Source organism: Microtus ochrogaster, unplaced genomic scaffold (assembly GCF_000317375.1).
Source record: "Microtus ochrogaster isolate Prairie Vole_2 unplaced genomic scaffold, MicOch1.0 UNK33, whole genome shotgun sequence".
NCBI lineage: Eukaryota > Metazoa > Chordata > Mammalia > Rodentia > Cricetidae > Microtus > Microtus ochrogaster.
In genome coordinates this window covers 808,212-821,508 of record NW_004949131.1, presented here as the reverse complement: position 1 = coordinate 821,508, position 13,297 = coordinate 808,212, and the positions used below count along the sequence as shown (strand labels likewise).

The 13,297-nt window shown below is 42.4% G+C and overlaps 1 protein-coding gene across 1 annotated transcript in view; it reads right to left on the bottom strand.

The window, feature by feature from the left end:
* Positions 1 to 13,297, bottom strand: part of Acad11 (acyl-CoA dehydrogenase family member 11) — a 74,065-nt gene that overhangs the window by 44,955 nt on the left and 15,813 nt on the right. The window contains exons 6-9 of the mRNA XM_005368460.3: positions 6,889 to 7,030; positions 6,428 to 6,549; positions 5,409 to 5,515; positions 4,129 to 4,255 (exon numbers count right to left, since the gene is read on the bottom strand). Coding sequence (XP_005368517.1) covers positions 4,129 to 4,255; positions 5,409 to 5,515; positions 6,428 to 6,549; positions 6,889 to 7,030 — 498 coding nt within the window. The remainder of the gene's footprint in view (positions 1 to 4,128; positions 4,256 to 5,408; positions 5,516 to 6,427; positions 6,550 to 6,888; positions 7,031 to 13,297) is intronic.

Below are 13,297 nucleotides of genomic sequence, written 5' to 3'. Positions count from 1 at the left end.
TGGAGGTGGGCGGTCCTTGGACTTCCCACAGGTCAGGGAACCCTGATTGCTCTTCAAGCAGATGAGGGAGAGGGACTTGATCGGGGGAGAGGGAGGGAAATGGGAGGCGGTGGCGGGGAGGAGGCAGAAATCCTTAATAAATAAATAAATTTTAAAATAAATAAATAAGTAAATAATTAATTAATTAATTAATTAATTAATGGGTGAATATCTTCAACTACCAAGAGAAAGTAATTAACAACCTAGAATTCATATTCCAACTTTTTTTTTTGGTTGGGGATGGTGGTGGCACATACGTATAACCCAAAACATGAGAAGCTGAGGCAGGAGGATTACGAGTTTGAGGCTAGACTGATATATAACTAGGAAGACCCTGCCTCAAAATATAACACCAAATTTCAAAGAATTAGGACAAAATAAAAGTATCATCGATAGGCAAGGTACTATTTATCCCCTCAAAAATCAGTCACTCAAACAAACAACAGCCGACTCTTAGCAAAGGCACAAGGCTCCAGGAGAAACATCTACGTTGCAAGAATGAATGAATGAAAAGGAAAAGCAACACGGGTAAATCTAAGTAACACTATTTGGGCCAAACGCTAACCTCTGATTTGTACAACTGAAAGAGTACAATGAAAACACTGTGTGACCATTACTAGAGATGCATTTATAAATATTTATAGCATCCTGATATCACTGTTTTCCTTATTCTTTGGCTAAGAGAATTACAGGGTGAAGGGCCATGGGTATTGTCAAAACTTTTCACTTGTATCAATCACCCAGTTATGGTAGACCGTTCTAAGATGCGCTGCTTCCGGCCAGACGACCACGTTCCTCTTGGGGACGCAGGGCTGGTCTGGGGTGCAATGCTGTGTGAGGCAGAGGTCTGCACTTTCCAAGGCTCCAGGAGAGAGCACTTGTCACATCTGTCACAAAGTCAGTTAAATCGGGTTTCCTGTTTAAGGTTGCATCTTATTTCTATTCCTAGAGTTGCCATAAAAAGTAAATGCTATTGTGTTTGGTAATAAATATATTATGAAAGATGTTTATGATGTCCCCATTCTGACTATCTCTTTATGATACACAGTTCTGAGAAATCAAATTATACCTGTGTTTACATGCCCCGGGAGGGCGGCTTCAGATCTGAAGCCACACTCAGATGATAGGAGAAATAATTAATTGCTCCTGTAATGAACTACTATATTTCTCTTTCCCAGAATTAACTGCCCCTAGCCCGAATCCCCATGAGCTGAGCCATGGCTGAGGTTCAGCTGGGTCCGCCCATCTTTCTGAGTCAACTTTGCCAGTTCCTTCTCTTCAGATGCTGGTCCAAACCTAAGCATGCCTTTTCTGGTACATTGTTTCCTCTCTGCTCTCTTGCCTTCCTCCCTGCCATGTGGCTGTCTGACCATGTGGCTGACTTCTACGTTGTCCCAAGTGTCATGGCATGGCTTTTCTTCTCTCTGGGCAGCTGCTGAGATTTACAATGTGACTGCCCTGGGGTGCCTTCCTTTCTAAGTCTAATAAAACCGCCCCCAAGCTTTCATCTGAGTCTCTTCTTACACATTCTCTTATTCTATTTCATTCTTTTAAGAATGAGACTGTGAACCCCACAAGGGGCCTTCCGGTCACCCATATTATCTGGTGACCATGAGGGAACTTCCTCAAACACTGTGACATTATCACTGTGACCTGTGTGTGCTCCTTACACTGTGTTGCTTGTTCCTGTCATGCACGTGTGTTTTAGTGTTCTTCACAGATTTTCAAGAGGAAGAACCGACTTGGCACATTTTCAGAGATATGGGTTGTGGCCATTTTATGCTCTCCAAGAAGTTTCCAAAGGTCATAGAAACAGTCCTGCCAACTTTATTTTTTTTCATTTTGGAAAATACATAAGAACATAAATAAAAAGTAATTTTAGTAGCTAAATAAAGAGCTTTAGAAGCTAAAGACACATGATAGTAAAATGCTGCTATAGTTTATGATACAATCTTATTTTCTAGACATGACCATTTAGGTTTGGCAACTCAGTTATAATAACATTTAGTAGAATTTAGGGTGTTCTCCCTTTTATTTTTAGAAAAGTTATTTACTTTTCTACAAGTAATTCCAGATGTGTACATCCTACATCTGGGGCTTAGCACTGATCAGTTCTCTCTATAAGATAAAGTACACACGTTGGCACACATGTTTGGATGAAGAAGTCGTGCACACCATCAGATGCAGGAACACCATCTGCAGACTCCGCTAACACCAGGTGGCTTCCTTGCCACACAAGCTCGGGCAAACTTCTCTTTTTACAGCCTGCCTGGGTTTTATTTGTTTTTACTTTTATTGCGATTTTTTTTTTACACATTTTTAGCAGCTGAGGCACTGAGTTCAGAGACACCACAATCTTTCTCTGACCCCTCCCTTCCCTGCCACAGGGTCCCTGGGGCACCTGCTCACATTTCCCGGTGAAAGAGAAAACCCTTTGCTTCCCTCTGCCCATCTCGACTTGCCCTTAGGATCATGGGCCAGTGGCAGGCACAGGCATGCAGGAGACAGACTTTGTTTTAGTGTGAGCATGTAGGATTAGATGAACTGATAGGTGAGCTGGGCTCTCCATCCAAATCCCACAAAACAAACACAACGCCTAACAATAGCGGGTGCTGCTCTAGCGCATCCACCTTCCTGTGGAAGCCCTGGCTTCTGTAAGACATGAAGGGTTCTGTTGTTTTCAAGTAGTGTTCTAGACTTGGGATTGGGACAAATACTACTGCTGGGTGTGGTTGAGGGATCAGCCCTAGACACTGGGTAAGACTTCAAGCGCCTTGACTTCTCTCCTCCCCTTGCTCTCCTCATCAGCCAATCACCTATCTCACCGCTATGGAAAAAGCCCGCTTTCATTCCAAAGTTCTTTCAAGATGTCTCTTCCTCTATGATGATCTACTTTTCGATATAACCACTGTTTTCAAATCTGATTTGCATTCGCTTCCCTGGTGTACCCCTTTTCTGCCCTCACTGATTTAGTCCATTGCCCTAAAAGTTTAAAATTGGATTTTATTTGAGGAAGGGGGATGGTGAATTTCAACTACCATCTTGAATTAAAAGGGTGGCTGTCCCCTTTTGATGCACAGAAGTTTAATTTTAAAATTCAAGATCAGACAGACACTAGCTAGAACACAGAGTATTCCATGTCACTGGATGTGAGAGGTGACAATTTTAGGATTAATACTTCAGTATTTTTGAAGAAAATATATCCCACTTTATGCTAAATGTTCATCTCCAGATATGTGCCAATACAACTGCTCATATAACTCATAACACCAATGTCCCTAAAAACACATCTTACTCCTGAGCACTGCTGGGAGAATCCTGCTCTTTGGAGCTCCCCCCACCATTTGACTCTGCCAGTCCCATCTGGAACCCCAGAACCACAGGTAGCTACAATGAGATTTGCTGTTGTACTTCTAGGCCACACAAACATACCAGCAAAGGCCACCAACCCACAGCAGACATGGCGGAGCCAAGCCCTGCCACTGTGCTCTCACATACTCTCAAAAGTGCTTCTCCCTTCTCCCTTTCCTTCATGGCACATGTCCTCTCTTACCGCCTATCTGTCCATAAGGGCATAAGCCCTGTCTGTCTTTAGCTGCGCCCCAGGTGTCCAGTCTGTCACAAGGCGCCTAGTACATCCTTCTTCACTGAACGGATGTTGCCTCACTACAACCCATGAACCTCTATGTGACCCCTTGCAGCAATAGCTTATGGGGAAAGAAAGGGTAGGACTGGTGTGGTTTGGAATGACAGGCCAAAGATCACGTTCATGTTTATTTGGGGAGACTTCAGTTCTCAAACTCTCAAAACATCCAGATGTAAAATAACAAAAGTTGAAGGTCACCGCCTCAGCAAAAAAGCACCCAGATGTAAGGTCCTACTTCATATCTTCAGGTCCTCACTGTCTGCTCCCTCTGGCCCCGTGTGAAATACACACACACACACACACACACACACACACACACACACACACACACCGGCATATTTCAGCTCTAAGTGTCTGTAGAGCTCGGCTCTAAGGGTCATGGAGGATGGAGGGCTGTCTGCCCACCAGGAGCTAGGGCTCACTGACACCCTTTCACACCCTACCTTTTCAGCAGGGAAGACATGCTGCCTCATGAACTGCTTCACCTTAGTAAGAACTTCCTGGCCTCGCCTAGTCTGGGCAAAGAGCTGGTTCTTAGGATCGGCCCGCGGCAGCACAGTACTCAAAGTCCTTGGCAAAAGGAAAACAAACAAACAAAACCCGGGAGGTTACAAAGATGACCAAAGGCATTATTATATGTTTCTTAAAGCAAGGCAAAATCTCCCCAGCTAACCAAAAATATGCTTAGGAGAAGCTGCCTTATCTGGGAGGCTTGGGTTTATTGTTGTTGAATTCTGCCTTACTATCTGCAGCTCAAGGGAGCAAACCCAGAGCCTTGCAGATGCCAGGCAATTGCTCTACTGCTGCACTACAGCCTTGGACCTTTTCTTGTTTTGTTTGTAGTATGGGGTAAACATAGAATTGCTTTATTCTGAACACTAAGCTTGGATGCTTAACGAGCTACTTGGGAAACACAAGCTTCACACGCCTCAAACAGTGCTAGTTTCAGTGACATCAGCTGTCACAACCTCAAAGAAAAAAGGAAGGTGTGCAGAAATCTGACAACCATTCTCCACACTTTTCTCTTAGATAACAACCACGGGCATTCTGAAGATGAGGGGGGAAAAAAAGAAATACATCTAGTCTCTTATTCTATTGGAAAATCACACAGAACAGTCCAGAAATGAGTGGTGAAGAATAACTGTCCCGATGTTGTGTCAGGGTAAGGGTGTCTAGGAAATGCTCCTGGGGGTAGCATTGCACATACATTATAGTAGAGACAGGTATATGACTGGAAAAGAGTGCTAGACTCTTCAGAAATGCTGCCCTCGTAGAGACATAGTTTCACAGACACTTGCAAAATGTTGAAGGAAAAGTAGTATTGCTAAGTTAATAACTAATCTAATAATACCATTTAAATAGGTACACGTAAGTAACAAAAATTATAAGGAAACATGTTCATCTACATACTTAAAAGGTTATACATCCAATTTGGCAAAGAATACATTTCATCACAAGTATGGGCATTTTATTTATATTTCTAGGTCAGTTTATTTTTAGGTATACGGGGATTTATTAGAACATTCTCCTGATTGGCAATAGCAGCTCTAGTCTGGGCAGAGATATAATTTTCCATTTCCTTAAAGTTTTAACCTTCCCATATCCAGTAACTATTTAAGTAAAGAATGAAGTCCCCAGGCTGTCTCCTGGTCTTCTGGGAATGTGTGAGACCTAGCTAACAGAGGCTATGAACTGAGCTAACAAAAGGCTCTGTTTTCCTTACCTTTTTGAGAGTTGTAATCCGGTTTCTGCCAGGGGCTGCACAATATTGGCCATCAGAAAGCTATCCTCAGATGAATTGTTTCCCAAGAGGAATCTACTATAGACTCCCTACAAGGACAATAAAAATCTATTGAAAATGGCCTCAACTATCCAGTTAGTCTTTCCAGCTTGTCGTCCACATGATGAGCTAAACCCACTGAGCCAGAGATGTCAACCAGGCCACGAAGCCTGTGAACTCACATGCAGAGGTGACCGTGTGCCTCAGAGTTGAGTCACACTCATATCACATAGTTCTGACACTAATCTAGGCAGACGTGTCACTGATAACTCAAACCAAGTTTGAAAATGACCCCAGTCACTGCCAAAAAGCCAACCTGTACGCCACATCATCTGTAATGACCGCTGCTTTCCCTTCAGAGCTGTTGAAATGAATCAAACGCTAGAACCAAGGAGAAAGCGGTGAGATGTTTAATACCCCTTTGATTCCCAATTTGAGCAGCATCAGAGAATGCCAATCAGCCTTTTTCACAACTCTCCACATCTTCTGACATAACACACCACTTCTACCACGTGACCGCTCACCTTCACTGTCAGGCTGACTCAGTTTAGAATCACCATGGGAACACACTGCTGGGTCTTTGTGAGTACATTTCTAGAAAGAGGTGGCGCCGTGGGCGGTTCCCAGACTAAACAAGGGAAGAAGACTTTGCATCTTCAACACAGACCTTTAGTTTGCTTTTACAGCGGACACTAGCAATGGCCCTTGCTCCCATGTGCTTCTCCCTATGGTATCGTCATGAGACTTCTTTCACTGTCCCTCTTGTTTGCTCTACAAAAAAGCCACAGCCCAGGTGAGCCTCAAATTTTCTTCCCACTGAAGTCTTTTTTTGTAATTCTAAATTTATATGTTACTCATATCTGACTCGTGTCTTTTTAGAAGAGCACAGTGGCCTAAGAACCAGAACCAGAAAACATTATTCACAGTTCATCAGTAAGAAAACACTTGCTTCAAATAATTACCTGCGCGATTCCAGCGAATTTGAAAAAAGAAAGGGCCATAAAGAAATTCCAGTTAGGAAGATTAGGATCAATTCCCCTGCAACGGCAATATATTGAAATCAGTTCTTCCATCCATGGTATTCCTATAAAAAAGAGCACAGAGCATAAACTTTAAAAACAATGCCAGTGAACACTTCAGAATGGCATAAGATAGCACAGAAGATACAATATGGCTTGTAATGCAAACACAGTCACCAATAAGCCTGTTCTTAATACTGATTCCCTAAATAACATACAAAAAATGTGTATTGTCATAAATTATGAAAAGTGAAATGTTAGGTTCAGAAAACCAGCGAGATGAATTAGAGACAGTTTTAAGGGGCAAAATCCTCATAAACCTGCAAGAAATTTAAGTCTTTCAACTCCGACAGTAATAAAGAGGATTAATATGAAAAGCAGTTTAGGTAGCTGCTCCTCTGTACCTGTGTTCTCTTGAATGTGAAAGCCTCCGTTTGGCATGGGCAGTGTCCTGGGCCAAAAGTAAAACAAGGACAGATGGGCTAAGTCCGTCAAAGGGTGGCCGAAGGTCGAAAGCTCCCAGTCCAGCACAGCGATGACCCGACTCTGCAACAAAATGCACACAGGCCTCTGACACATTGCAATGAAAGCAAACAGAGTAAGGAGGCAGAGGACATAGAACATTCAACAATTGCATTTCCATCAACGTGCAACATGAGGCCATAGTTTAGTCCTTTCCCACTGTGGCACATCTCATTTATGAAAGCCAGGCAGTCACAATCGTCGAGAGCCAAGGCCTCTGGTTCTACTGAGGGCTGCCCGTCCTCCCATGTTCTGCCCTGACATCTCCTCCAAGAGGCAGATGCAGCATAGCTGAAACTTTTCAGCTGGAGGAATTGTGGTAAAGAAGAAATTCTAACGATTAATAATTAGTGCATGGGGCCCCTACAAACTACTAGCCCAACCCTGTCCCCAAACTAGCCTATTCACCTGCAACCTGGGTGGAGCTCCGAAACATAGCTTGTTCCAATACTGAGGGGACTTAAGGGGTGAGTGAACAGCCACACAGTGGGACACCCCACTCTCTAGGACCTCCACAGTGGGTCAAACCCCAGGCCCCTCCCCCAACTCCCTTGGCTTTTCTAGCCAGCCAGCAGAGAGTTTTCTGTGGGTAGGATTCTCCAAAACCCAACTTTATCCACTGGACCCCCCCAAGCTACTAGCAACACCCTTCCTAAGAGCTGAGAGCTTGCTCCAATACTGAGGGAACAAAGAACTTGCTACAACACTGAGGGGACCAAGAGAGAGCACCCAGAGAATGAACCAGGAAAGAAGACCAAGAGAGCAGGCTTATAGAGACCTCAGAGGCTTTCTGAGACAGACATTGACAGTACAGAGCAGACCAAGAAAAACTCCCAAACACTCAGACAGCCACTGGAAAGATTGGAACAAGATGCAAAGACACTGCTGGCCTCATTTGAAGGAAAAGATGGGTAAGTAACAATGCAAGAATTCCTCCAACAAACTAAAAAGCAACATGATAACAACAGAACTCAGTAGTCACACAACAGGAAGACTTGATAATCCTAATCCAGAAGAAGCGAAGAGGGAGAGGGACTTGATTGGGGGAGGAGGAGGGAAATGGGAGGCGGTGGCGGGGAAGAGACAGAAATCTTTAATAAATAAATAAATAAATATTTTTTTTAAAAAAGAAAATGACTTTAAACGTAACTTTATGAAAATGATGGAGACCTTTAAAGAGGAAATTAAAAACTCCCTTAAAGAAATGGAGGAAAAGACAGACAAAAAAATTGGAAGAAATTAATAAATCCCTTAAAGAAAACCAAGAAAAAACAGTCAAACAGGTGACCTTTTCCCTTTGCAGCTCTTAATATTCTTCCTTTATTGTGTATGTTTTGTGTTTTGATTATTATATGACAAGGGGACATAACAACAGACACTGAGGAAATTCAGAAAACCATTACTACAAAAAAACCATACTCCACAAAACTGGAAAATGTAAAAGAAATGGACAATTTTTTAGATAGATATCATATCTAAATCATATAATAAAATTAAATCAAGACCAGGTGAGTAATTTAAATAAACCTATAAACTGCAAGGAAATAGAAGCTGCCATCAAAAACGTCCCAACCAAAAAAAGCCCAGGGCCAGATGGTTTTAGTGCAGAATTCTACCAGAACTTCCAAGAAGAGCTAATGCCTATACTCCTCAAAGTGTTTCACATAATAGAAACAAAAGGAACATTGCCAAACTCTTCTTATGAGGCTATAGTTACCCTGATACCAAAACCACACAAGGACTCAACCAAGAAAGAGAATTACAGACCAATCTCACTTATGAACATTGATGCAAAAATACTCAATAAAATACTGGCAGACCAAATCCAAGAACACATCAAAAAGTTATCTACCATGATCAAGTCAACTTCATTCCAGAGATGCAGGGCTGGTTCAACATACAAAAACCTATCAATGTAATTCATCATATAAATAAACTTAAATGAAAAAAAACATATGATCATTTCATTAGATGCTGAAAAAGCATTTGACAAAATCCAACACCCCTTCATGATAAAGGTCCTGACAGATCAGGGATACAAGGAACATATCTAAATATAATAAAAGTAATATACAATAAGCCAACAACCAACATTAAATTAAATGGAGAGAAACTCAAAGAGAATCCACTAAAATCAGGAACAAGACAAGGCTGTCCACTCTCTCTATATCTCTTCAACATAGTTGTTGAAGTTTTGGCAATAGCAATAAGATAACAAAAGGAAATCAAGGGCATTCAAATTCAACTCAAAAAAAAAAATCAGTAGCCCTCCTATACACAAATGATAAAGAAGCTGAGAGGGAAATCAGAGAAGCATCACCTTTCACAATAGCCACAAATAACATAAAATATCTTGGGGTAACACTAACCAAGGAAGTGAAAGACCTATTTTACAAGCACTTTAAGTCTTTGAAGAAAGAAATTGAAGAAGATATCAGAAAATGGAAGGATCTCCCATGCTCTTGGATAGGAAGGATCAACATAGTAAAAATGGCAATCATACCAAAAGCAAGGAAGGCTACTGATTTTTTTGAGTTGATCTTACATCCTGCCACATCACTGAAGGTATTTATCAGTTGTAGGAGTTCTCTGGTAGAGCTTTTGGGGTCACTTGTATATATTATCATATTATCTACAAATAATGAAAATTTGACTTCTTCTTTTCCAATTTGAATGCCCTTGACAAAATTGAGAGTGTGGGGGTGGGGGTGGGGAAGGGAGAGTAGAAGGGAAAGAGGAGGGTTGAGGAGAACTTGAGGGAATGGCATAGTCGAGATGGAGGAAGGACAGAGATGAGAGCCAGGAAAGAGATAGCTTAATTGTGGGAGCCATTATACAGTTAGCAGAAACCTGGCCCTAGAGAAATTCCCGGGAATCTATAAGGCTGACTCCAGCTGAGACCCTAAGCAAACAAGATTTATCCCTAGTGCATGAACTGGCTTTCTGGAGCCCATTCTCTTTGGCGGGATACTTTGCTCAGCCTTGTATAGAGGGAGGACCTTGATCCTGCCTCAAAGTGATGAGTCAGACTTTGTTGACTTCCCATGGGAGGCCTTACCCTCTTTGAGGAGTGGCTGGGGGATGGGGTAGGAAAATGTGGGGAGTGGGAGGAGGGGAGGAAGGGGGAGCTAGGATTGGTATGTAAACTGAAAAAATATTGTTTTTAAATAAAAAAGAATGTATAAGGAAGCATTTGCTCTGGTGATGAATCTAGCTATAAAATAAATATATTATTACAGCAATCATATTTTAAAGTAAGTTATATAAACTAATCAGCAAAGAGCTGACACCCTCAAATTGTCTTCTGACCTACACACACACACACACACACACACACACACACACACACACACAGTGGCATGTGTGCCCCAAGCTCACCACAAGATAAGAAAATATAGTTTATAAAAATGTTGAAGGTTACCAAATAAACTTCCAACTTGAAACGATACACACCAAACTAATAGCAATGCCCTACTTAAAAGCACTGAGGTTGGCCAAGCAGTGGTAGCACAGACCTAAAATCCCAGCACTTGGGAGGAAGAGGCAAGTGAGTTCAGCTCTGTGAGTTCAAGGCCAGTTGGGTCTAAAGACTGAGTTTCAGTATAACCAGGACTGTAACACAGAGAAACTCTGTCTTGGGGGGGGGGATAACTGAGGTGGGGGTGAAAAGCAGAGAGTGACACCTCAATTCAGAGGATTCTATACAGCGGCATGACGTCATGTGACTTGTATTCTGAAAGAGTCACCTCACATGCTATTCTATGGCAGGCTGAGGGGACTGTAACAATGATTTAGGCAAATGATCCACTGTCAGATGAAACAGCAGTGTGAGTCGGGGGCTCCAAGCCTCCAAGTACCTGTGTGTGTGGCTTTATCCCCTTGATTCTTTGAAAAGACGTAGACACATCATTGTAGTATTGCGGGCTATTGTGGAAACTGCATCACACAGATCTATGGTTGAATCAGAGCCTAGGTGACAGAGTAAAGATACTGTCTCAAAAAAAAATGTAAAGGAATGGGAAACAGGTTATTGGTAACGAGCTTGCCTGGATCTAGGTTCAAACTAGAGGCACTGAAAAAAAAAGTCTTATTTGATTAAGGTAAAAGTTATAGCCCACGTGATATTATGCAGAGAAAAATAAATGAAAGGTTTAAATATTTAGTATCCTATACTCAGGAAATGTTCTAATTTTCATACATACCTCCAGTCTATGTATTTTAATTAACTAAATTCTAAAGCCAACAGTTTTTGAAATAACAGATTGTGACCATTGCCCCTCCATGATAAAAAGTCAAATGAAGTCGTCTGGGAATCACAGAGTCTGAAGAAGGGGCAACTAATTCTGCAGCATCTCAAAGGAGGTAGAAAGAGCTACGGGAAGGTGCAGGAGAGATGGCTCAGCAGTTAAGAGCACGAGCAGCCTTTCCAGAGGACCTGGGTTTGGTTCCCAGCATCCACATGGCAGGTCACAACCATTTTTAACTCTAGTCCCATAGGACCCCATACCATTTTTTGATCTCCAGGCACAGATGTGGCATACAGACATATGTTGTGGAATATTATTTTAACTGGGCAAAGAGTTGATACATTTTTCTGTTAGAGAATATTACTTTAATTGTGTAAAGGTGTGTTACTTTAGTTTCTGCTGCATTAGTTTAACAATGAAAGGATGTGAGTTTAATTTTGTAAAGATGTGTTGCATCTGTTTCACCTTGCCTGCCTAAGGCACCTGATTGGTCTAGTAAGAGCTGAAGGGCCAATAGCTAGGCAGGAGAAGGATTGGCAGGGCTGGCGGACAGAGAATAAATTGGAAGAGAAATCTAGGCTTGAGAGGGAAGAAGAATGAGAGGAGGAGGAGAGGAGGAGGGACGCGCGCACGGACGAGGAGCCAGCCAGCCAGCCAGCCAGCCAGCCAGCCAGCCAGCCAGCCATTGAGAAGCTGTGAAGGTAAGATATACAGAAGTAAGAAATGCAATAAGCCCCCAAGGCAAAAGGCAGATAAAGAGAAACTGGTTAATTTAAGTTAAAAGTGCTAGTTGGGAAAAAGCCTAAGCTAAGGCCAAGACTTTATAATTAATAAAAAGTCTCCATATCATTATTTGGGAGCTGGCAGTCCAAAGAGTGCGAGGCTAACCTGGGCTATATTTCAATGCCCTGTCTCAAACAAACAAACAAGAAAGAAAAGAGTAGAGAGTAAGGTATGCATGATAACATATAGGGTGTTTCTGTTTCAGATCACTGAAGCTCATCGGTTACCTGAGAAGCTGCTGGGGGTGGGGGCCCATGCAGCATTAAGTTTGGAGGTCTAAGGTGGAAATCAGATTTCACCACTGCCACCAACTGGCTGCTTGTCCGTGAACCCTCAGCGTCACAGGCTTAAAGTCTACCCCCAGGGGCTGGCATTACTAGTTAGGGTCACAGGCCTTCCTGATGGGCTCAGCCTTCACAGAAGAAAAGGAAGTTCTCTTTATCCTTCTCCACCCACCCCTGGGGCAATGTGAGGACCTGGGAAGAAGGCCAAGTGCACATCCAGAGATTGCTGCATCTTAATCTTGGGTTCCTCAGCGCAGGACTGTGAGACGTGCCTGTTTGTTGGTCAAGCCCCTAAGTCTATAACGCTATAGGGGCCCAGACGATTTCTTTCTCTCCGCTCTGGATTTTCTCAATTGCCTCTGGATATTTTCTATCTCTTATTCGCAATAGAAACCTTCCCCTAATAATATAAGTCATGTTGGCAGTTTCTTTACTGTGCCTCATTGCACAGAGTAACCAGAGTGCGTGCAAGGCTGAGTAATGAGCTTGTTCTGACCTATCCCACACATTCCTGGGAGGTTCGTCACCGAAAACTGTTTCTCTTTTATTTCCCAATCACAAAAACATAACACTAGTTTTAAAAAAACCTTAAACCTTACAGAACGGTTACAGTGCCATTAAGGGTCTCTTATAACCCCTCCCCCCCATTCCAACATTTTTTAGTGCGTGCCGGACAGTTTGTGTCAGGTGCTGCTTCTCAGTTATTTTTCTCTCCACCTGTGTTTTATGCGCCTATTTCCTTCCTGTGAATGCATCAGAGGAGAGTTGGTAACGAGGGAGTGCTCGCTGACTTGAATTCTGCCACCATATGTTACTCCACGAAGACTTAGTAACACTATTTCCTAGTGGCAGAAGTTGATTAAACTCAGTTTAACTAATGATTATGAGAGTACTATGTATAAGATAGAGGAAATTTTACTAACTACCATATAACCTGAAAACATTCAAAGGAAATGATACACATCAACAAATTAGGA